The sequence below is a fragment of the Poeciliopsis prolifica genome, unplaced genomic scaffold, assembly GCF_027474105.1.
Source record: "Poeciliopsis prolifica strain line A6 unplaced genomic scaffold, Auburn_PproV2 SCAFFOLD059, whole genome shotgun sequence".
NCBI classification, from domain to species: Eukaryota; Metazoa; Chordata; class Actinopteri; order Cyprinodontiformes; family Poeciliidae; genus Poeciliopsis; species Poeciliopsis prolifica.
Window position 1 is genome coordinate 987,856 of NW_026562434.1, and position 25,872 is coordinate 1,013,727.

General features: G+C 40.0%; 1 protein-coding gene across 1 annotated transcript in view; it reads right to left on the reverse strand.

Annotated features, from left to right (window-relative positions):
• The window catches only part of LOC129379595 (NACHT, LRR and PYD domains-containing protein 3-like), a gene marked incomplete at its 3' end in the record, with an annotated part of 205,355 nt that overhangs the window by 143,986 nt on the left and 35,497 nt on the right, over positions 1-25,872 (reverse strand). The window contains 1 exon segment of the mRNA XM_055060414.1: positions 3,751-3,864. Coding sequence (XP_054916389.1) covers positions 3,751-3,864 — 114 coding nt within the window.

The following is a 25,872-nucleotide window of genomic DNA, read 5'->3' on the forward strand; positions in this document are numbered from 1 at the left end:
TTGAGATTTGGCATGGTTAGCAACATCAGAGTCAGACATCTGCTATTATAACAATTTATTATTAAAATGACATTACCATCAAATATGAATTCAGGTAATGAACAGAAATCTGGTTTCAGCAGGATTGAGAACATTTTACCTGAGAGTTTCCAGGTTGCAGTTTGGACTCTTCAGTCCAGCAGAGAGAAGCTTCAATCCTGAATCCTGCAGGTTGTTGTTACTCAGGTCCAGTTCTCTGAGACTGGAGGACTGGGAGCTGAGAACTGAGGACAGAGCTTCACAGCTTCTCTCTGAGAGGTTACAGACACTCAGTCTGAGGAGACATTGAGAAAAATCTGTTATTCAACAGTTGATCAAAATTATTTTCTCTGTCAAATTAACAATGTTCTACTTGGATAGAAAATTGTCCAAGCAGAACATTTTCTTTTTTACGTATTTTATTGCTCTTCGATGGGATCTGGTTCATTTTATAGTTGGTTCTCCAATCTTGAAAAAAAAAATAGTTAAATTCTACTATTAATTAAATCATTTCATTTTAGTTCTATCAAAAGAGTTTTGCTGCTTCAACCACTGAAGGAAGTCAGCCTTACTTCTACTTGTATAATGCTATTGAGTGATATCCGTGAGAAAAACTGAAAACTGAACAAACTGAACACAAGAATAATGTGTACCTCATCATTAACAGATCTTTACGAAAAAAAGAACAGTAACAATGTGTGTCCTTACAGAGCTTTGTTGGAGGCTTTAACCACTGGCAGCAGCCTCAGAAGAGCTCCTCTGAGGCAGAGTATTTCTTCAGGTCAAACACATCCAGATCGTTTCCTGATGACACTAAGATGAAACCCAGAGCTGACCACTGAGCAGGAGACACTTTATCTGTGGAGAGACTTCCTGAACTCAGAGACTGTTGGATCTCCTCCACTAGAGAACGATCATTCAGTTCATTCAGACAGTGGAACAGATTGATGCTTTTCTCTGCAGACACATTCTCACTGATCTTCTCCTTGATGTACTGAACTGTTTCTACATTAGTCTGTGAGCTACTTCCTGATCGTTTCAGCAGAGCTTGTAGGAGTCTCTGATTGGTCTGCAGTGAAAGTCCCAGGAGGAAACGGAGGAACAAGTCCAGGTGTCCATTTGGACTCTGTAAGGCCTGGTCAACAGCTCTCTGATGGAGAGCATTTATATTTGGTTTGGAAAAAATTTTGAAGAGAAATGAAGGTGGATTTTCTTGCAACAAATTTACATCAGAGTTGATGAAGGTCAGATGAACATGAAGAGCAGCCAGAAACTCCTGAACACTCAGATGGACGAAGCAGAACACCTTGTCCTGGTACAGACCTCTCTCCTCTTTAAAGATCTGTGTGAACACTCCTGAGTACACTGAGGCTGCTCTGATATCGATGCCACACTCTGTCAGATCTGATTCATAGAAGATCAGGTTTCCTTTCTGCAGCTGATCAAAAGCCAGTTTTCCCAGAGACTCAATCATCTTCCTGCTCTCTGGACTCCAGTGTGGATCTGTTTCAGCTCCTCCATCATACTTGACCTTCTTCACTTTGGTCTGAACCACCAGGAAGTGGATGTACATCTCAGTCAGGGTTCTGGGCAGCTCTCCTTCCTCTCTGGTCTCCAACACATCCTCCAGAACTGTAGCAGTGATCCAGCAGAAGACTGGGATGTGGCACATGATGTGGAGGCTTCGTGATGTCTTCATGTGGGAGATGATCCTGCTGGCCTGTTTCTCATCTCTGAATCTCTTCCTGAAGTACTCCTCCTTCTGAGGGTCATTGAACCCTCTGACCTCTGTCACCATGCCACACACTGAGGAGGGATCTGATTGGCTGCTGCAGGTCGTGTGGTTATCCAGAGGAGAGCAGAGGGAAGCAGTTTCCCCCTGATGAGGTTTGTCAGCAGAACATCCACTGAGGTGGACTCTGTAGCATCAGTCAGGATCTCCTTGTTGTGGAAGTCCAGTGGAAGTCGACTCTCATCCAAGCCATCAAAGATGAACAGAACCTGGAAGTGTTCAAAGCTGCAGATTTCTTTGGTTTCAGTAAAGAAGTGATGAACAAGTTCCACCAAGCTGAACTTTTCTCTTTCAGCACATTCAGCTCTCTGAAGGTGAATGGAAATATGAACTGGATGTTCTGGTGGGCTTTGTCTTCAGCCCAGTCCAGAGTGAACTTCTGTGTTAGGACTGTTTTCCCAATGCCAGCCACTCCCTTTGTCATCACTGTTCTGATTGGTTGATCTCTTCCAGGTGGGACTTTAAAGATGTCTTCTTGTCTGATTGTTGTTTCTGGTCTGTGTGGTTTCCTGGATGCTGTTTCAATCTGTCTGACCTCATGTTCATCATTGACCTCTCCAGTCCCTCCTCTGTGATGTAGAGCTCTGTGTAGATCTGGTTCAGAAGGATTGGACTTCCTGCTTTAGCAATTCCCTCAAACACAGACTGGAACTTATTCTTCAGACCAGATTTAAGTTGATGTTGACCAACCTCAGTAACTTGTTCTAACAGAAAAAGTAAAATCAGGATGGAAACAGCATCATCTTCTGAAGATGACTTCAATATATCTAATTCCATTTCTGTAGATATCAGTAAAAATGAGTTTTATCATTTGGTCAAATCTTTGTGGAAATCCTCTTACTGCTCTGCAGACGGTCAGCCAGCTCCTCCTGCTTCATCATCCTCAAGAAGTTCAGTGTGATCTTCATCACTGCCTCTTTGCTACCCCTCCTCTGCTCTTCATCCTCACCATCTGAAACCCCATCATCCTCCGTCTGACTCTTGAGCATTCTTGGTCATCCGGACCCAGAACCTTCTGAATCTTCTTCAGTTCTTTCTTAAAAAGTAACAATGTTGTCCTCCAGCAGCTGGAACAGAATAATAGATGAAGGAAACATCAGACATATAATATGTAGCCATACACCAGATGGATGTTTGACAGACTGACAGTCCTCTTTTCACAAAGCACAGCATGGAGATGACTGTGAACAGAAACAATGGAAAAGTTGTTCATGTACAGACCATAAATATGGAGAGGAGCTTTCTTTGATGATGCTGGGGAAATGGATCACTGGGAACCTCTGAGGTATGCTGATCCACTCTGTGGAACAATTAGGAAATCAGGAAATATTCATCCAATAGGTTCATAGATAAAGTAACTAAGATTTTGACATTAAATGACCTTAACGCAGAACAAAGGTTAATCATCTGAACACAGTATGATGAATTTAGAAAGAGAAAGATGATCTACAATGATGAAGCTCAGTAACACCCAGTAAAAATTTACAAAGTTGTGCTCAACTTGGACTCAAACAGTCCAAAATGTCAGCAGATCTGATGCTGGTGGAGACAGTTTCCCAGAGCTTGGGGACATTGTAAGTGAAGGCTCTGTCCACACAAGTCTTCAGGACAGTGTGGGACATCCATCAGGTTCTGATGATTAGATCTGAGGTGATGTGGACATGGAGGAGGTCTGAAATATGTGGGTGTGTCCATGTGGGATCCTCTCCTGGATGTTATAGTGAGGATTTTAAATTGGATCCTGTAGATCCCTGGAATCCAGTGAGCTCACATTGTATCTGTCCACATAGAGACAATCAGAAGGTCCATGAAGTGATATCTGGATTGATTGATTGATTGATTGATTGATTGATTGATTGATTGATTGATTGATTGATTGATTGATAACTGAGTTCTTACTGTTTCACTTTTCACAATTACAGCAGTTAGAAACATCTCACCTCTCTGATGATGGAGGTCCAGGAGACTTAAAGAGAATAGGAGGATCCTTTGACCTGTCGCTCTTAAAGGACACACAGCTGGGTTCTGGTTCTGGTTTGAGTCTCTGATGGATCCTGACAGAAACATGAAGATTAAAACTTAATCAGCAAAGAGGAGCAGCAGCAGCTTCATCACCACGTCTGTTCTGGCCTGATATAGTGAACGCTGTGTGAAAAGGGCTGTGGACAGTTAGAGATGGTGACCTCACCTCTGACCTTTGCTCTGGCTCTCATCTTCCCCACACAGAGTGGTTTTAGAGGGAGGGACTCCCTCCTCTCTGTCCTCACACTGATCCATGCTGCTGAATCCACATCAGCTCACACACACTTTCTAGCTTCACCTGCAGAGGAAACACACATCATTCATCTGCACATCAACTCTGATCATCCTTACATCATTAGTGCTGGAAAAAGATCAGCTGCTCCTCCTCTGATTGGCTCTTCTTCTCTGCTTCATATCAGTGTCAGGTGAATGCAGTCAGACAGCAGAGAGGCAGAGGAAGCTGCCATCAGCTGCTGCACTTCTACTATTAGTCCACTAGATGGAGACATGGAACAACACTTACATTCACTGATTCAACATGAACAGGAAGGATTTTAGTTAGTCAATTATTAATCACTACAAATAAAAAAATTTGTAATCATTTATAGTGATTTGATTATATACATCAAAGATTATATAGATAGATATTTTACTTTGTCTGACCTTGATGGTGGAGAATAGTTTGGTTATAGGTAAGAAAAACATGAAGCACTTTGTAAAGAGCGGAAATCGATGAAACATCATCCTTTCATCATGTTGTTGATTCCAGTTCATCAGTAATAATACTGATCTTCAAACAGCAGAAAGATGAAACATTGAGCAAAAATAAGCAGTGAACCTGCTCTCCAAATATTAGAGAGCAGAAAAACATACAGGAAATTCCTGAAGACAAAGTTCAAGTAGGAAACAAAGCAAACTTACAGTTTATTCAAACGATCCAAAAAGTTGAAGAACATTTGAAAAACAAATAAAGATCCAACAACATGATCGGAGCCACACCTTAACAGTGTAATTAAAACTGAAAGCAAATGTGATAGAGGTTGCTTAACTGATTGTGTCAAAACTCTTCTGGTTTGTAGTTTCTTCTTTTGCAGCAGGAGAACCAGGAAGTGGAAGGTCTACAGTAAAATCAGAGGCAGGTTTATAAATTATTAATGAAAGAGAGACGTTCTGATAAAAATGAGGATGTACTTACTTTTGATCATAACTAGTGATGATTGTAAAAACATTTTTTGCAATATTTCAGGTTATTTAGCATGTCAGAAAATCTTTTAAAATGGATATAAACTGGATATTTGCATAACTTTTGAAACAAATATCTAACTTCAAAGTAAATATTTATTTGGCAAACTACAATGTTGTTCTCCAAAATAACATTTGATTTTTAAATTAAATATTTTCAAAGCTAAATTTGTGTATTTTAATTTCTAGTTGTTCAGTGAGAGACTTTATTATGTTAACATGTTTTAATTTTTCCCTCCATTCAGTAACAGTTTGTGAAGATGGTTAATCAAATTCAATTTTCTCCCAGGTCTTTATTTGTGGTCAATCCCAGAAGACATGTGTGATGACAGACCATGCCAAATTCCTCCAATATCTATCTGTGGTTGGAATCCTGGAAATGAATTTTTAATAGAGTCCTGTTTAAAGGTTTGTCTAACCAAATTAGTTCCACCAGTTTTGTTGATTCATTATTGTGCAAGCTTGAACGTTTCATTGCAGCTTGTTTTGTTCCTGTTGCATGAGGAACAAAACATGAGTTGTTTTTATTTAGTGGCAGAGCTACAGTCATCATCAAAGTTTTCCCAAGCATGGAATCCTGTCATGTCTCTGGTTAAGCTTCTGACCCACATGCAGATATTGGGAACGGGGGCTTCTGGAAGAAATAATAAATTAATGGAGCAGAACGCACCCAAGGACATGCTCTTAGATAAGGTTATCCTAATCTAATATCAGACTATTGACGGGAGACTGAGCTACATGGTTCATGGCCATAAAATGCAATACACAGACACAGCAAACAGATAGACTCCATCATGCCACCACCTTTCGCTCATATCTGAATTGTCTGAATTTTACTATGTGCATACTTCCCTAATATGTATATTCCTCTTTTTACCTTATTACTTTTTAAAAATGTGTTAAGTACTCACTATTAAACCAGAAAAGGAATTAGAACAAACTTAACATCCAGAAAAAACTACTTCCACAACAGGAACATTTAGTTTTTATTATTATGTTTAGAAACTGTGGAGTAATCATTACTTTACAAATTCAAAATAAAATTATAAACTCCAGAGGATACATACTTATCTAGCAACCCAGAAAAACTAGTTTATAAATTACAGACAGCTCATTCTTAAACATGGGGAACTAATAATACTCTTGTATGTCTTTTCTTTGGTTTATTTTGTTTGCATTTCCATCTAATTCATGGAAAGCACTTTAAATTACTGTTGCTGAAAATGTGCTATATCATTAAATTTATCTTACCTTACCATGTGTATAAAAGAAGCTTCAGGCTCCTATGATTTGTTCATCTGACAAACATAATTTAAAGAAATGTTGCTCTTTATCACAAATCAAACTGGTAAAACATCTTTTTTGAAGCACAATCCTTCTGTTTTATTTATAACTTTATATTATTGGCAAACTGATCTAAGAACCCTTCAGATAAAGGGGAAATCTGGTGTATGGAGGAATAAATGTACCTCAGTCAAGATATGACTAATCACCATTCATATCATAGTTATAACCATAGCCAGATCAGCTAATGAAATTAGCATCTTGTATTCCCCATATGTAATGATCATAATTTTTAGATATATGTAGAAAGTGATATATTTATGTTCAGTTATTTGCTGTGACAAAGTATTAGGGCCACACTAAAAAAAATATAAAAATAAAATTACAAAAATGGGTGTTGCCATGTGTGTGACATAATCTTGGTGAGCCAGATTAAAATAAGAAATAAGAGATAAAATAAGCCTTCTGAGAGAACCTACCTGAAAACTGAACCTAGATGTTAGAAGAAAGTCAACATGGATACTGGATAAGATCATTGGGGAAGCCAGAGCTAATCAAAATGTGTCAAAATCTAAAGTGCAGTGAGGCTGGCAGATGAAGGATAATAAGGATGGTGGGAACCACAACTGGTTAACTCCGGGATGGTGAAAAGCCCCAAGTTTTCCAGCAGTTTTTAAATAACTGTCAGGTTAAAATACCTAAACACCTTCACACAGACATAGACAAAGGAAAAAAGAGGAAAATGAATTAAAATTTGTTACTCAAGGAGAGAAAGAACAGGGAGCGATTGGTTCACACTCCAAACTTGCTCTGAGTTTCCCCTTTCTTTTCCTTTTATTGAAATTCAAGCCCTGGTTACATAGTTTAGCAGCTACTAATTAAGGGAGGAGCAAACAACAAACCCTGCTGCTAACACATTTATATATCTTTTCTATACAATGTAGTTTCCTATCTTTCTGCATGCGAGGTCTTAAGTGCAGTTCCATATATCTGGGTCACAAACTTCGACCGTTTAATCTTTGAGTGAGGCCAGCCACAGCCCTCCAGAATGGATGGCCTCTCCGTCCACTTTGGCATGCTTATTCTCCTCCTGTAGACATCACTAAAAGCCACACATTCTAGAAGCAAACAGTCAAACAGTCTATAAGGATAATGAGTATATATGAAATAAAAGATATTTAGAAATCTAACAATAACACTAGACTGTTGTCCAGTAAATGAAAAGACATGAAATTGTGGAATTTGGGTCTCAAAGACAGAAATTCCTGCCTTAGAAAAACTCAAGCAAGAAAGAAGAACTTCACCGGATGCAAGCAGAAAAACAATGTCTCCTTGAAGAGAAAATTGGTGCTTTGGGTGTAAAGGTGAACAGAATGATAGTCATCTTTGATAGGAAAGCAAATCCACCTGGAACCCTCAGAATACCTTAAGTCACATTAAGAAAGACTTTAAAATATTGAACCAGACGGGAGAAACAGGACAGACAGACAAGCTTTCTGTCACCACTCTCAGTAACCAGATGGAGTCAGACAGAAAGAACAGATATTCTGAGGAAGAAATGACTGAAGCCGTCATTAACGCCGTCAGCCCTGACCTTCATCTCAGAGATCTGCTGGAAGTGAAGTTGGACCTCACACTCCCCACTCTTACAGTTATATTCAACTATAAAATTGACTCATCATCTGACCTGCTGCATGAACAGGAGGTCAGATGAACATCTCCCAAGACCCAAGAGCGTCTGCTCAAGCCTTCCTGTTGAGAGAACTAGAGTTGAGAGAAACACTGCTCTACATGTCTGGGGAAAAACATGAGGCAGAGCAGTTCAGGCCAAATCTGATCCAACTTAAGTTCCTGCAGTCACTGGAAACAAGTTTGTTGAGTGAAGCCCTGATGTTCCAGTTAAACCCAAAATTGAACCGCCAAAATATCATAGATGAGGTTTTAACTGAAAAGATACATTACGCTACCAGTCTTGAAATTTAGCAACAAAACAAACTGTCAATCAAACCATTGAGATTAAATGGAAAACAAGCAGAAGTTCAGAATATTCACTTTCACTCACAACACAGAGACAATGAGAGGGGAGACAGATTAAAAGAGGTGAAAATGTATCAAGAGGAAACAAGTGCAAAGTCAATGGCCAGATTCAGAGACTGAAGTTGATTGAAGGCCTTAAAGCAGATCTGATGGAGATAAAAGAAATTACATGGAACAGCAACATCAAAGCTCACACCTGTCAGAACGAAAGGACGCCAAGAACGCAGAGAAGCTGGGATGGGTGGTATCTATCTGCACTGGTTCACCTCTGGACAAGAAGCCATATTTCTCATGGCTGCAAGCAGAGAAATTTACAGGGAAACAGGAAGGGGCTTATGAGGAGGGACCAGCAGTAATCGGTTACCCCCAGGTCCCACTGTGACATTTTATTTATGTAGACCAACACTTAATGCTCTTGTGAGCCACCAGGTAATCCCCAAAACACAATGAATTCCCTTCAGTCTGAGAGTTATATTCCCTCACTGCACTAAAACAAGCTCATCAGTCTCTTTGGAAGAAGATGTGTTGTCCAGTGCCATCTTGATAATGTAGGAGAGCTTTATGGGACACAGGGGCTCAGGCAAGTTTAATAAATGGTGACTGGAGAAAGAATCGCCTCTCTCACAAAACACTGAGACCAATCTCAGAAATCCTGTCTGAACCACTGGTAGCCATGACAGCAAATATAGTCAAATGCAATATACTCATATATACTCAGATAGAGACTGAGATTCACTTGGACTGTGACAATCAGCAAACAGCATTTATTGTTTCTGGTTTAGTCTCATATAATTAAAAATGTTGCTGAACAACCAATTACTGAAATTAATGTGACAGAAGAAGTAGAGGGTCAATGGAGAAACATACAGGAAATCAGTCAGACATTCTTAGTGTCAGTTAAAACAGCTAAGTCCATGTTAAAGATGTTGCAGACCCATGAAAACAAAATGTTGGAACAGTGTGCATAGGGAAGAACATTTTCCTCCTAACTCCACCTAGATACAGCACTCAGCACTTGTTCCAGATGAATGGTCGTAGGTACCTGCAGGCCTGCAAAAACAGCAGGTGACTCTCACAGGAAAGGTCAGCATATGTTAGATCTCTATTATGAAAACAAACAAGCTAGACCTTACCTGATTCCTCGTACCATCCTGTCACAGAACAAATAAATGCAATGTGTACAGTTACAACACTGAGCCCTGAAAACACATTTGAGAAGCTTGATAATAGCTATGTTATTCAGGCCCAGGTAAATGAGATCATCAGTAATGCCCAATCTCAAAACGAGCCTCTTCAGTGGGATCCCCAGATTGACTCAACCTTCTCAGCCCTGATCAGCAGAAAGTGGGTGTCAAGTTTTTCCTCTCTTAAGACCCCTAAGGTTTTCCCAAACTTGAAAAAGGCTTTCTTCCTCCAGAGAGATGCCAGTGACATCTTTTATGCTTTTTTTCTTCTCTTGCAATAAATCTCATCAGCAGCATCTGAACAGGTAACATTTAGTCACATGAGTAGGTTGAGAACCTACAAAATGATTGGAGAAATATTAATTACAGTTAAGTTAATTTTGACTTTAACTAATATCTCCAGTAATTATTTAATAATTTACTCTTAAGTTAATAGTGAATGAATAAATAAACCATATCCAAACAGTCCAACCAATCTGTTTTCAAGCACTTGAAACCAATGCATGGAAAAAATAAATCTATTTCAATCTTCTGAATTCAATCTGAATCATGTGAACTGCGAATAATGTCCATTTCCTGCCAGTGGTGTCTTTGAGGAAGCTTTCAGTTGAGGTTCTTTGTCTTAAGAGAGATCATTGTGTGACTACAAGTGTGTCAGGTTACCTTATAGGTTTCGCTGCTGAGCTTGAGCAGTGAAAGCGATGGGTGCAGTTTTGCAAGGTGCCAGTTGGGGAGAGATGGTAAATCCATCTGCTCTTTAAACAAGCACATCACTCTCTCCATGACACAACCCCTATGAAAAAGACTTCTAAACCAAAGGACCTCCACTAAGAGGTTAAAGAATGTCTTCGAGAAGTTCTGATAGAAACATAAAATGTCAAGATTTTCTCTGTTTAATTTTTCAAAGTACCATCACTTAGCCTTCATCAACTAGAATAAAGATGGGAATGTTTTACTGTAAGGGAATTATGAAAAAAATCTCTTGACATTTAAAAAGAAAAAGTAATGGATGAGCAGCAAATGAATGAAATGCAGAAAAAAATGTTTATTGTTCACTAAAAATATGAAAAATAACTGCAACAAAGTATTTAACATTTGAATTAAATATGTATTAAGAAAATAAGAGCTAACAGAAACATCAAATGTTCAGTGATTGAGAAATATTGTTGGAAATTCCAAAAATCTGAGTGATGAGTGAAACGAAAAAAAACCAAGACAGAAAAAAAACATCCTGAGACTTATTGTAAATCTTTGACTGGAAACAGTAAAACAACATGTGGATTTTGGAGTAATCCCAGCTTCCATGTTTTAAGGACTGCCAAAAGACGAAATTGGTAAAGAACTGTGTTGAAGAATTTCACCAAGAAAAAGTTTGGAGCCATGAACACAAGTTTCTGAAAAGGCTGAACTATCATTTAAGCTGTGAGAAAGTTTCTCACTCAAGAGGACACTCTTTTGACTCAGCTCAGCACAGAAACACTGAGGAAGCAAAATTGGACCACCAGAAGCCAAATCCAGGAATCAGAGGTTCAGTGAATGTGGTGTTGAAGGTGTGGAGGAGGATCAGTGAGTCAGAGGAGACTCTGTAGAAGGACAGAATGCCAGCAGGACAGTCCACATACACTGCTACTCTGTTAGAGACAGAGGAGGAGGAGAGACGAGTTTCTATGTTATTGTCTGACAGAGTAACCAACGGTCAGAGCAGCTCAGACTCCAGGAATGATCATTATATCCAAACAACAGTCTATTGTTTCCTTTCCTCTTGATTCTTCTGTAACTCACTGATATATAACTTCCTCTCCACTCAACCTCCCAGTAACAGCGACCAGTCAGACCAGTTCTACACAGCAGCTGAAGATCATCAAATCTGTCTGGATGATCAGGATATGACTGAAGCTCCACCACATGTCACCTTCCTGTTGTCTTCAGACAGTTTGAGTTTTGTGTTCAATTTCAAGGCTGCTGTTTCTCTGTCAGATTCCCTCAGGTCTCCACAGCAGAGAGATGGATCACGGCGCTCTTCCTCCACCTCCTCGCCGCGCCCCATCCTCATCCTCCACCACCTCCACTGAGTTCTGATGGGTCGGTTCAGATCCTCTGGAGATCAGACACCAGAACAGAGGCGGATCAGAACCAAAGCCAGCAGCTCTGCTGAAGCTCAGGAGAACTCTGAGTCCAGATGTGGACACTGGTCTCCTCCAGAACCTCCTCTGTTCTGCTGTGGAGGAACTGTGTGGCTCCAGTTCTGCAGCAGGACCTTCTCAGCTGCAGCAGAAGAAGAAAGGACTTCCTGTGTTCAGGTTGGATAGAAACCTGGATATTTTCTAGCTTGTGGTTCTGCTTCCAGCGTAGATGTTCTCCAGGGTTCTGATCTGGATCTAGTGGACTGTAGAGCTCATCAGGTTTCCTCTCATCCACTTTGAGATCTTCAGCCTCCTTTAGATTCAACCTGAAGCTTCTTCTGACAGATTAGCTGCAGCTGATATTTAGCATGATTTTATTATTCATCAGTTTTCTGATCTTCATGTGACTCCACTGAATCCAACTGATGTCGTCCACTTCACAAGTGATGAAGATCCATTTTTCTTTCACTTCCTGCTGATTTCTTTCCAAAGCTCCATTTTTTCCAGGAGGATCTTCAATGTTCTCTTTAGATGATGAAGGAACTCAGACTGACTCCACCCGGCTGGTGCTCCAGGTGAGCAGAAACAAACAAACCCTGAAGTCATCCATCTTTAGATTTGGACCAACTGAACATCAAGCTTCAGTAACGTCTCAGTTAAAGTTTGTTTCCAGATCTGAGATCAGAAAGTTCTGGAACAAACTGGTTGCTCTCCAGTTTGATGATGTTTCCAACCTGAATGTTCATCCATTTTTCTTCTCTCAGCCTGGAAAGAAAATCCTCTAAAGTATCTGGCTTGATAAAAAACTGTTTTATTAGTAAAATCTTGGAATCTTGACTCACTCTTTGTGTATCAGGACTTTCACCTTGCAGTTATTCACCTGAAATGAAGAGGAATTGTTTATTTTTGGTCTAAGAATAAAATGTTTTTGTAAGGATCATGTAATCACATCCTGGAAAGTCCTTCAGAGTTTATCTTTGCTCTAAAGTTATGAAAACCCGAAACCTCTCCCTTTTTAACAGAGATCAATAACCAAACACTCTGATCTTTGCTTAATCTGCCAGTTTGACAAATATAAATGAACATCGCTTCAAAATGTGTGTATTTTATTACTTCTGAGTGGGAAAGGGTTTCTGAAATGGAGCAGGAAATACATTTCATAACAGCTGATTTGCATGTGATCAAGGCAAGAAGGCAGCGGTCACACACACACACCCAGTGGTGTGTTCACACACACTCTGCAGAACTTTGTGTTCATCAGGAGGTCGATTGTTTCAGGTTTGAGCTAAAACAGAAGCAGCAGCACTTCCTCTACAGGAGAAAACACACGAGGTCATGAGGTCAAGCTTTGTGACAGTAAATAAAACACATGAATAATCTCTTGGTTTGCTAAATTATAATAAAACATGATATTTATGTTATGAACAATTAAATAATTTTAGCTTGGATTGGCTCTGAACCCATCATAAATCACTGATTCATTATAAAAACTTTGACTAGACTCAGAGTAGACTTATGTAAATACATGATGAAGTATTTAAATTCAGCATTTCACTGAAAAAGTAATTAAAATGTAGATACAGGGATAAAGATTAGCATGCTAACCCCTCAGGTTTCCCATCAGCCACTTGGGTTTCAGGATGACCAATATTTTTAAACATGGCTGCTAATTTTGAGCCTTTTAAACCAGATATGGACATTAAATGTTCCCTGTTAGAGATTCAGGTTTTAATTTATGGATCTTTGTCAGTAAATTTGATTTAATTATTTGGGAATAATAATAAAAAAAATTGTCAAGGAATAAACTAAAAATTAGGTTTTTGGAGGTGAAATGATTAATTGTTTAATAAAAATGGAAAATTAATCATGTAGGATTAATTAGATTATTTTATTGTGAAATTTTAAACACATTACATTTGTACTTTCACTTTGTGTAAAGAGTATTAAGTACTAATTGAATTCATATAAAACATGCAGTTTTTTCATGTTATTGAACGTAGGCAGCCTTCAAAATGAGCGGTCCTTATTTTTCTGTGATGCTTCCAGTCTCTGCGTTGTCCTGTTTCCCCTTGATTGTTCCCAGGTGTTCTCGTTTCTGTGATTACCATCTGTGTATTTAATCCCACGGTTGTCCTTTGTTCCTCATCGGGTCCTCATCGTTCTTCACGTCATTTTGTCAAGCCTGTTCTTCTGTCCACCAGGATGAACAGTTGCTACAGGCGTTGAGCCCTGGCTTCAGCTCAGCCATGCTGCCTGTTTTTGTGTTTCCACTTGGACTATTTTTACTATTAAAACCATCATTTAACTATATCCTGGGTTTTCTGTCTGCTGCTTCACCACCAGTATACCAGCATCTCTTGATAGAGTGAAGCTATGACAAGAAAACAAACTGAAAAACATGTGGATCCTGGAATAAGTCCAGAATAATCCTGGAATAATCCTGGAATAATCCTGGAATAAACCCAGCTTCCATCTTTAAAGGACTAGAAGAAGAAAAAGTTTCCAAGGACTCAATCAGAATCGTTTCAACAAGAAATAGATTGTAGAGACTGAACTATCTGTTCAACAGTGAGAGAGTTTCTCTGACAGGAGGAAAAACTTTAGACTCTTTAGACTCAAATCAGCTCAGAAACACTGAAGAGGAACCAGAACTGAACCCAAATCCAGGAATCAGAGGTTCAGTGAATGTGGTGTTGAAGGTGTGGAGGAGGATCAGTGAGTCAGAGGAGACTTTGTAGAAGGACAGAATGCCAGCAGGACAGTCCACATACACTGCTACTCTGTTAGAGTCAGAGGAGGAGGAGAGACGAGTTTCTATGTCATTGTGCCTGACAGAGTAACAACCATTACTAGAGCATCTCAGACTCCAGGAATGATCACCATCCAAACAAACAGTCTATACTGTCTCCTTTCCTCCTGATACTTCTGTAACTCACTGATATATCAACATCTCCTCTCCACTCGACCTCCCAGTAACAGCGACCAGTCAGACCAGTTCTACAGAGCAGCTGAAGATAATAATCAAATCTGTCTGGATGATCAGGATATGACTGACACTCCTCCTCATATGTCACCTTCTTGTTATCTTCAGACAGTTTGAGTTTTCTGTTCACTGTGGTTGTGTCGATGGTGAGTTGACAGGAATCTGATGGAGAGAACAAACACAATCCAGCTGCAGTTGTTATTGATCATTTATTGACACTTTGACTCCTGAATGAGTGATGTGACAGTTTGAAGATGGTTGAATGTGAGCTGCTTTGTTGTCATGAATCAGATGAAAAACACACTTACATCTCCATGGACCTGGAGTCAAGAATTGGACTCCAGCAGGCTCCACGCTGAGAGGAGGAGGGGGGTCAGACCATCAGTCTCTTTCAGCATCAAACATGGACATTACATGTCTCTGAGACACACATTGTCCTCCACTGAGACAGGAACAGTCCAACATCTGGATTGCAAACTGCAGTGGATGTAGGAAGGACAGTTGGTGCTGCTGCAGCACAACTCATTTCTCCAAACACAGGAAAAGCTCCAACAGAGAGGAGAAAGGAAATCCCTCAGTAACAACCTGAAGAAACTCACTGAAGCCTAAAAGGACATCAGGAAACTAAGGAAACATTTCTGGAAGCTCCACCTGATTTAATAATCAGCATTAAAATACAATCAATCTAAACTCTGATCAACACCTGGATACCTGATCCACACTCCCACACACAGATGAAGGAATGAAACACTAAACAGCCCTGCTGCTGAAAACCTGCTGTGGCCTCACTGTAATATCCAGAAATACAAACATTCAAAAGGAGAAGCTGCATCACATTCAACAAAGATTCAACAAGAATCAAAGATTTGATCTCTGAGCTCAGACTCACAAACCAGGGAGAGGCTTCCATCATCACACACCTCTGACAAACACCTCCAACCTTTCAGCATTTCCTCTACCAACAAGCACCACCAGGTGGCGCTGCACATTTACAATGAGCCCAAGAAGAAGAAGCAGCATCCTGAATCCAGCAGCTGCAGTAATGGCTTGTGAAAGTAATCCTCCCTCCACTGCAGAAGTTCTGGATGAGCTGATCTTGACTTTTTATCTTTCTCAGTAAATTTATCTGAACTTTGGATCTGAACCAGTTTCTGCTCTCATTTCTACTTTTCCTCATCATTCACTGGATTTATTTCCTCCTTCTGGAAAACAAGGGATTTAATTTCTTTCCTGATTTATTTATATGTTTGATTATTTTCCAGACGGCGCCTCCTGGTGGAGGTTAAAATAGCAAATAGATAGAAATACTATACTTTTAAACTTCCATTATTTCCTTATGTTTTTTTCTAGATGTTTAAATGAGCTGCTGTTTGAAAAGTTACACAGCCAAGATTACCAGAGATAATCTGAGTTATTAAACTGTCATAAAAAAGGGGGTTCAAATGTTATCCATTCATTTATTATTCACATGGTTGTAAACTAAATATTTAATAATCAATCTAAACATTCAGCTTCAAACTAAATGTTTCCCAGCAGACTGACTAAAGACATTTCTCCCTCTTCCTCCTCTACCAGACCTTCTCTGCTCCTGCAGCAGGTTCCTCCATACCTGAGAGCTTCCAGTCTCCAGTGTGGATCCTTCAGTCCAGCCGACAGCAGCTTCACTCCTGAGTCTCCTGGATGATTGTAGCTCAGGTCCAACTCTTTCAGATGGGAGGGGTTGGAGGTCAGAGCTGAGGCCAGAGAAGCACAGCCTTCCTCTGAGACCAAACAGCCTGATAAGCTGCAGACACACAATTCATCACATGATGAGAAAATGAGAACATTGAGGTAGAACCCAAGGTCTGAACTGATGGATGGATGGATGGATGGAGGGATGGATGGATGGATGGATGGATGGATGGATGGATGGATGGATGGATGGATGGATGGATGGATGGATGGATGGATGGATGGATGGATGGATGGATGGATGGATGGATGGATGGATGATGGATGGATGGCCCAGAGTTACCTGAGAGTTTCCAGGTTGCAGTTTGGACTCTTCAGTCCAGCAGAGAGAAGCTTCACTCCTGAATCCTGCAGGTTGTTGTTACTCAGGTCCAGTTCTCTGAGACTGGAGAACTGGGAGCTGAGAACTGAGGACAGAGCTTCACAGCTTCTCTCTGAGAGGTTACAGCCACTCAGTCTGAGGAGACAGGGAGGAAAATATGTTATTAAACAATTCTTCAAAATTTTATGTTTTATGTTACAATCAATGATAGTGTTGGATAAATTGTCATGTTATTTGTCAAATATTTGTTATTCTCATGTATCTTTATAATGTATCTTTTCTTTTATGCTTTTATTGTTTAGTTTCATCTTAGCATTAAGAATGTTTCTGTATTGTTGAATTACTCTGATTCTCAGAAGGCCTCACTGAAAGAAATCAGTGACATCAGGTTTCTGTAGGTCTTATCTCTCAGCGGGAAGCAAGGCCTCTTTGACTGGCTAGATTGCTATAAAACTGACTGTGAAGATGTACAACTTGCTCTGTTTAACCCTGTGTCTGGAACGAGACTATGTAGTGCAAGATACCTTGTGTTTTAGTTAGTGATTGTCATTGGCGCTGTCGCTATGTGATGAAGTGTTTCCCCTCCCTTTAGAGTTACAGTGTTTCTTTGTGATTAGGGATCCTGAAAAATAAAAAGAGAGGAGCAGACAAATGTGTTTTCAGAGCAGCAGAAGATTGTAACTGAAAGCACATGACTGTCTGTTTTCCTCGTGAGTAAGAAAGAATCTAACCCTACTGTCTTTCCTGTGTTTGTTTAATATGTGTTAATCCTGAAAGATATTCATTTTGCACAGATTGAAAAGAATATCATATTTTCCACATCTTTAAGCATGGCACAATACATGGCAGTTCACATGCATTGTGAACAGCTTTATTCTATAATTGGGCCTAAAGTCTTAAGAGACTGAAATACAGCAACCATCAAGGAGGCTGGCAAGAGAAACACTAATTTCTATAATGAGCTGCATTAATCCAGTGTCGGCTTCAATAAATAATTTCTGCTGGTTGAACATGTAACATTATGAATAGTCACCTATGAGAGCTGATCTCTCTTTTACTCATCATCTACTAGACGTCAACATTGAGGAGACAATGTATGAGTAAAGAAACTGATGAAGCAACACTCAGTATTTATCTCATCACCGACAGATTTTTATCTAAAATAAGTTCATTAACAATGTGTGTCCTTACAGAGCTTTGTTGGAGGCTTTAACCACTGGCAGCAGCCTCAGAAGAACCTCCTCTGAAGCAGAGTATTTCTTTAGGTCAAACACATCCAGATCTTTTCCTGATGACACTAAGATGAAACCCAGAGCTGACCACTGAGCAGGAGACAGTTTATCTGTGGAGAGACTTCCTGAACTCAGAGACTGTTGGATCTCCTCCACTAGAGAACAATCATTCAGTTCATTCAGACAGTGGAACAGATTGATGCTTTTCTCTGCAGACACATTCTCACTGATCTTCTCCTTGATGTACTCAACTGTTTCCTGATTGGTCTGTGAGCTACTTCCTGTCTGTGTCAGCAGACCTTTTAGGAGTCTCTGATTGGTCTGCAGTGAAAGTCCCAGGAGGAAACGGAGGAACAAGTCCAGGTGTCCATTTGGACTCTGTAAGGCCTGGTCAACAGCTCTCTGATGGAGAGACTTTGGTTGAAGTATATTAAATAATAAATATTTCTTAGATCTTTTTGTTTCTTCCATCAGGTTTGACTCCAGAGTTGATGAAGGTCAGATGAACATGAAGAGCAGCCAGAAACTCCTGAACACTCAGATGGACGAAGCAGAACACCTTGTCCTGGTACAGACCTCTCTCCTCTTTAAAGATCTGTGTGAACACTCCTGAGTACACTGAGGCTGCTCTGATATCGATGCCACACTCTGTCAGGTCTGATTCATAGAAGATCAGGTTTCCTTTTGCAGCTGATCAAAAGCCAGTTTTCCCAGAGACTCAATCATCTTCCTGCTCTCTGGACTCCAGTGTGGATGTTTCAGCTCCTCCATCATACTTGACCTTCTTCACTTTGGTCTGAACCACCAGGAAGTGGATGTACATCTCAGTCAGGGTTCTGGGCAGCTCTCCTCCCTCTCTGGTCTCCAACACATCCTCCAGAACTGTAGCAGTGATCCAGCAGAAGACTGGGATGTGGCACATGATGTGGAGGCTTCGTGATGTCTTCATGTGGGAGATGATCCTGCTGGCCTGCTCCTCATCTCTGAATCTCTTCCTGAAGTACTCCTCCTTCTGTGGGTCACTGAACCCTCTGACCTCTGTCACCATGCCAACACACTTTGGAGGGATCTGATTGGCTGCTGCAGGTCGTGTGGTTATCCAGAGGAGAGCAGAGGGAAGCAGTTTCCCCCTGATGAGGTTTGTCAGCAGAACATCCACTGAGGTGGACTCTGTAGCATCAGTCAGGATCTCCTTGTTGTGGAAGTCCAGTGGAAGTCGACTCTCATCCAAGCCATCAAAGATGAACAGAACCTGGAAGTGTTCAAAGCTGCAGATTTCTTTGGTTTCACTAAAGAAGTGATGAACAAGTTCCACCAAGCTGAACTTTTTCTCTTTCAGCACATTCAGCTCTCTGAAGGTGAATGGAAATATGAACTGGATGTTCTGGTGGGCTTTGTCTTCAGCCCAGTCCAGAGTGAACTTCTGTGTTAGGACTGTTTTCCCAATGCCAGCCACTCCCTTTGTCATCACTGTTCTGATTGGTTGATCTCTTCAGGTGGGACTTTAAAGATGTCTTCTTGTCTGATTGTTGTTTCTGGTCTGTGTGGTTTCCTGGATGCTGTTTCAATCTGTCTGACCTCATGTTCATCATTGACCTCTCCAGTCCCTCCCTCTGTGATGTAGAGCTCTGTGTAGATCTGGTTCAGAAGGGTTGGACTTCCTGCTTTAGCAATTCCCTCAAACACAGACTGGAACTTCTTCTTCAGACCAGATTTAAGTTGATGTCGACAAACTGCAGCAGGATTTTCTAAATAAACACAAAAAGTAAAATCAATAATGAAACAAAAATGAAGATGATTGGAATGAATGTTATTCCATCTGTTCAGACATCAATAATCAGTATGTCTGATTTATCGATCAGGTTAAATCTTTGTAGAAATCCTCTTACTGCTCTGCAGATGGTCAGCCAGCTTTTCCTGCTTCATCATCTTCAGGAAGTTCAGTGTGATCTTCATCACTGCCTCTCTGCTGCTCCTCCTCTGTTCTTCATCATCACCTTCCAACACCTCATCATCTCTCTGAATCTCTGAATGTTCTGGGTCATCTGGACTCAGAACTTTCTGGATCTTCTTCAGTTCTTTCTTCACAAAAGTAACAATGTTGTCCTCCAGCAGCTGGAACAGAATAATAGATGAAGGAAAGAGTTTAAATCATCATTTTAAACAGTTTTATTTTATTTTCAAGTCTGTTTTGTTTTAAAGGTTCTCATGTTCTCAGCCTCAAATCTTCAACCTTTTAAAAGTTTCCATAGATATACTATTTTTCAGGTCTGCCTGTATCTGTGAGTCTCCGTACTTTAGATGTCACTTCTTCTCTTCCAGGATCGTTTTTCGTTGGTTTTCACTGGGAAACGTTCGAACTGATTCATGTTCGTTTCCTGATCTCCACCACAGACCAAGTATTTATGTTTCTGCACACAGTGTTACGGAAACAGGCCAGGAGGATGTCTGTTCAACATCCACATGGATGTTAAACAGACTCACAATCCTTTGGACTACAAATTGCAGCATGGAGATAACTGTGAACAGAACCCACAGAAAAGTAGTTGTATATTTACAAACCATAAATATGGAGTCCAGCTGTTTTGATGGTGCTGGACAGATGAACCACTGGGAACCTCTGAGCTCTGCTGGTCCACTCTGTGGAGGAACCAGGAACAATTAGGAAGTCAGGAAATATTCATCCATCAGTTTTCACAGAGGAAATCACCAAGAGTTTCACACTAAATGTACTTGAATCAGAAAAACAGAGCATGACATGAACACAATACAATGGAATTAGAAAGAGGAAAATTAATTCCAGTAACACCAGAATCACTCAGATTATGTAAAAAAGTTGATATTGCACTTGAATCACTCCACACTGTCAGCAGAATAGATAAAATTGGGATATTCATAATGGTTCAGTTTCCACACTAACAGGAATTAGAAACAGCTCACCTCTCTGATGGTGGAGATCCAGGAGATTTAAAGTCAAAGGGTTCAAGCTTTGACCTGTCGCTCTTCAAGGACACACAGCTGGGTTCTGGTTCTGGTTCTGGTTTGAGTCTCTGATGGATCCTGACAGATACATGATGATTAAAACTTAATCAGCAAAGAGGAGCAGCAGCAACTTCATCACCACGTCTGTTCTGGCCTGATATAGTGAACGCTGTGTGAAAAGGGCTGTGGACAGTTAGAGATGGTGACCTCACCTCTGACCTTTGCTCTGGCTCTCATCTTCCCCACACAGAGTGGTTTTAGAAGGACAGACTCCCTCCTCTCTGTCCTCACACTGATCCATGCTGCTGAATCCACATCAGCTCACACACACTTTCTAGCTTCACCTGCAGAGGAAACACACATCATTCATCTGCACATCAACTCTGATCATCCTTTACATCATTAGTGCTGGAAAAAGATCAGCTGCTCCTCCTCTGATTGGCTCTTCTTCTCTGCTTCATATCAGTGTCAGGTGAATGCAGTCAGACAGCAGAGAGGCAGAGGAAGCTGCCATCAGCTGCTGCACTTCTACTATCAGTCCACTAGATGGAGACATGGAGCACATTTACATTCACTGATTCAACCTGAACAAGTCTTATAGTTCACAATTAGTAATTAATACAAGTGGATTATTTGCTCCATTAAATGTTAACTATTTAATAATTTGACTGAATCAATAATAATATTTTAATAATATTTTATTTTGAAAGGCAGCAACAGGAAACTGTTGCTGACATTAATGGTGGAGACTAGAGTTCAGTACCAGGAAATAAAAACATAAATCAGTTCGGAGAAGAAAACAGTGAAACATCAGCTGTTCATCATGTTGATAGATTCCAGTTCATCAATAATCTAATAATTCTGCAGATTAGCCTTCAAACAGCAGATATTAAAGTTTCAGCTGAAATCAGAAGTGAAACTTTTCTCCAAACATCAGAGATTAGAAACAAAAAGTTAAAGTGATGAAAAAGTTCAAGAAATAAACAAATCAAACTTACAGTTTGTTCAAAATATCCAAAGAGTTAAAGAAGAAAATTTAAACAACAGACTGAAACCCGACAAACGGACTGGAGTCACACCTGAACAGGTGAATCCAAACTGAAAGTAAATGTGAAGGATGTTGCATAACTGATGACGTCACAGCTCACCTGACTTTTAGTTTTTTTCCTCCAGAGCAACAGAACCAGGAAGTAGAAGCTCTGAGGTGAAATCAGAGGCAGGTTGATAAAATCTTCATGAGGAAGAAGAGAAGTTCTGATAAAATGAGGGTGTACTTACTTTTGATCATTACTGTAGTGATGATTGATAGTAACAGAAAATACTAACAGTATTTTAGTTTATTCATCATGTCATAAAGAAAAAGTTGTGAAAATGCATTTTTCAAACAAATATTTTCATCATGTCATCCAAATGTTCATTATAAACTAAATATTAAATTCACAATCTAAATATTTACTTGGATTGTAAACAAAATTTTTGGAAATCAAACTTTAGCTAAATATTTGGCTTCAAATTAAATATTTATTTTACAAACTAAACATTTAATTTTCAAATTCAGTATTTATTTTCCAAACTACATATTTAATTATCTTTTTCATGTCTAGTTGTTCAGTCAGACGCTCCATCATGTTGTCATGTTTCAGTTTTTCTCCATTCAGCAACAGTTGGTGAACTGGGTTTAATCCAGTTTAGTCTAATTGTCTTTCTTGCTACCAGCAGCAGAAGGTGCAACAATATGTAACATTGATGTTTAGTGAGTAAATCCTTGGTGTTTCTGTCCAGCAGAAACAGAAGAGGCTCCATGGGGAGATCTGTCCTCAGAATGTCCTCAATCTCCTGTTTCATTTCCTCCCAGAAAGTCTTTATTTGTGGTCAGAACCAGAAGACGTGTGTGATGACCGACCATTCAACACATTCCTCCAACATCCATCTGTGGTTGGAATCCTGGAAATGAAAATTTTCAAAGGAGTAACACTTTATTTGACACAGTGTGTTCTATTAAATCTGGTTTTTACTTTCCAGTCAAACTCTTTGCACGTTTGATTTCCAATCCTTTTATGGCACAAAAATGCAAATTAGAAAACTCCACTCCTTGTTTTATCAAGCTCCAGTTCAATCCAGTAAATTTATGCTCTCAATTTGACAAACAATCCACAAATGGAGAATGGAGACCCCAAACTGGACCATATTGATGGTTTTGACCTCATTCCTCTTCAGAGATACCACTGCAAACTTGTATCAATGGCTCCTCAGAATGACCAGTGGGACACTCTACTGGATGGAGACTGAACTACAACACTAAAAGAAGTTTTAAACTCACTTTTCAGTTAGCTAATTGGACAAATTTTATTCTGTAAGATAATAAATTGCATGGTTACACAAAACCAATAAAAAAGGTAACTATTGCCACATTATGGAGTAATCAATCATGGTGAATATCTGCCACAAAAATTCATTCTTGAACAAGATGACTTTTCCCAGAAGACAGTATTACATTTTAATAAAAAGTGGGGTGGAAAGAAAAACTGGTGAAATAAAAGATGCACATATGAAATTCACCATTTCTGGAACAACGATTGATATTCTAACATATGTGAAGGAGATTTGCTTTAAAGAGAAAATGTTTTATTTGCATCATACAGTCTTCTTTTATGTATCACATACATGTAATTGTATCATAGTCAAGATGTTTTTCGGTGCAGCTGCAGAGGGTGTACAAACTAACTGAACAAGATGCGTCTGCTGAAGTTTCCCAGGCGGGTCGTCTGGGAACTTAATCTCTGCCTCTGTTAGCTGAGAGGTGAATAAAGCAACTATGTAACTCTGAGTTCGTTAGAGCAGATTTAGATTTTCGCCTAATGCAGTGGATTTTTTGTTTCCAGTCTGAATTGTTCAGAGACTGAGACAATTATCAGCCTCTGAATTGTGCACTTCACACATGTTCAGATGAACTTTTATGGTTAGTTCACAATGGAAAAATCTGAGTTGATTTCATCTGAACATTAATTCAATCTGGAGAGACTTAGATGGAGAAAATGGAAACCATTAGAAGAGTTTATTGACATACAAAATTAAAGTCTTTGGCGCTTGGGCCCCGGCTGAGGACATCTGTTAGAATAATTATGTTTTGTTATCATTCTTACATTGGTAGCTATAATAGATTTATTATTCACATCCCTGAGAAAAGCTCTCATACTAGTTAGACCTTGAAGCTCCAGCCACTTGTATCTTTGGGATACTCCTATCTGCCTCCCTCCACATTCCTTTTCTACTTTTTAATAAAGAGAAATCCCTAACAAAGGGTCTTCAGAGCGCTCAGTGAATGGCTGGAAGCAGCAGTTTGCTGGGTTCTCTCCTTTTGCAAAAGCTTTCATAAAATTCACTTGCGTTGTCTGTTTGTTCTTCTATTTAGATTCACAAATACCTATCATTTTGATGCCGTGACCTGGATCTCGCGTTTTGTTCGCTGACAGATGAAGAACGACGCGCTGAAACCGTGCACGGCCAGAGTCATTAGGACTTGGAGAGAAAGACCCGGGAAGTGAATTCTTCGCCAGGCCAGCGCCTTAGGTCCGACTTTGTCTGCCAGCGACGGGACTGCCGAGATCCGACCGAACAGAACGAGCCGACAGAAAGCGTAAGTGAAACAATTGATATATTGCAGTTGATGTTTATCAGCTAAAAGGTTGGAGGCCTTGTCAGAACACCTTGACTAAATTCCGAAAGGTTGTAGAATCCCTGTTGTCTCAACTAAAATCTACAAGAGAAGTGTTTTTAGAGCCCCTCTTTTAATGAGAACTTCCCATAAGGAAGAATCCTCACACTGATAGGAAATTGTTAGTTGCTGCGATTTTTATTGCTGTGTCATTGCTGCCGTGCTGTGTGTGTGTGTGTGTGTGTGTGTGTGTGTGTGTGTGTGTGTGTGTGTGTGTGTGTGTGTGTGTTTGTGTGCGTGTGCATGCAAGAGCGAGTGGTGCTCATCTCTCTGTGAGTAAAACTTTCTGTCCTCAGAATTAGAATCCTAAGTGAAGAACCGGACTGAGGCTAGTCTCAGTCTAGAAGCCTGTTCTTCAGGGGACACTAAGCTCTGACCTCCAGCACTTACTTGAGAGAGAGCACAAAATATCAAGTCATTTCTAAAGCTAAATTGCAGAGTACTTAAATAATGGGAAATAAAAATTAATAAAAAGAGAAAGAAAGGAGGAAGAACTGAAATGTGCTAAACAATGGTTAGATGCAACTAAAGAAAGGAGAGAACAAATTAGAAAAAACAAAGACAAAAGGAGTAAAAGTGAGGAAGCCACTACTTTGTTTGTAAAGCCAGAAGATAATGAGCCCATACTAGGTGCAATGCAGGCCCCTCCTCCACGCACACAGGCAGCGCTCCCCTTCGCTCCTCCAACTCTCACTCCTGCAAAATCACCACCAGCTGAGCTGACCACAGATCCACTGTCAGTTCTCACTCCAAATACTCTTTACCCACCTCTTCCTGTCTACTGGCGTTGCTATATGAGAAGGAAGGCGCAGGTCCCACTAATCAGGGACATTCATATAATCTAAGGCAGTACAAACAGCCAAAAGTTTTGAACAGTTTTGACGGTACAGAACAATATCCAATGATCCAGGTCCCAAACCCAAATCCTAGAGATGGCCAGTCACCACATATTTATGTTTTTAGACCCTGGACTTTAGAAGAGGCCAGGAAGGCTGTGGAAGGAATAACACATGTTGCAGAGAACCCCGATAAGTGGATAGAAGACATGGCTGGATTAATTCACTCATACAGACTAAATGGGGTAGAAGTAGTAGAAGCAGACATGTCCTCATTAGGGAAAGATTGGGCAAAAGTAAGGGGAAATTATACAGGGAAAGCAACAGATGGCAAAATTTTCTTTTTTCTTTTTTTCAATGTATTGATTA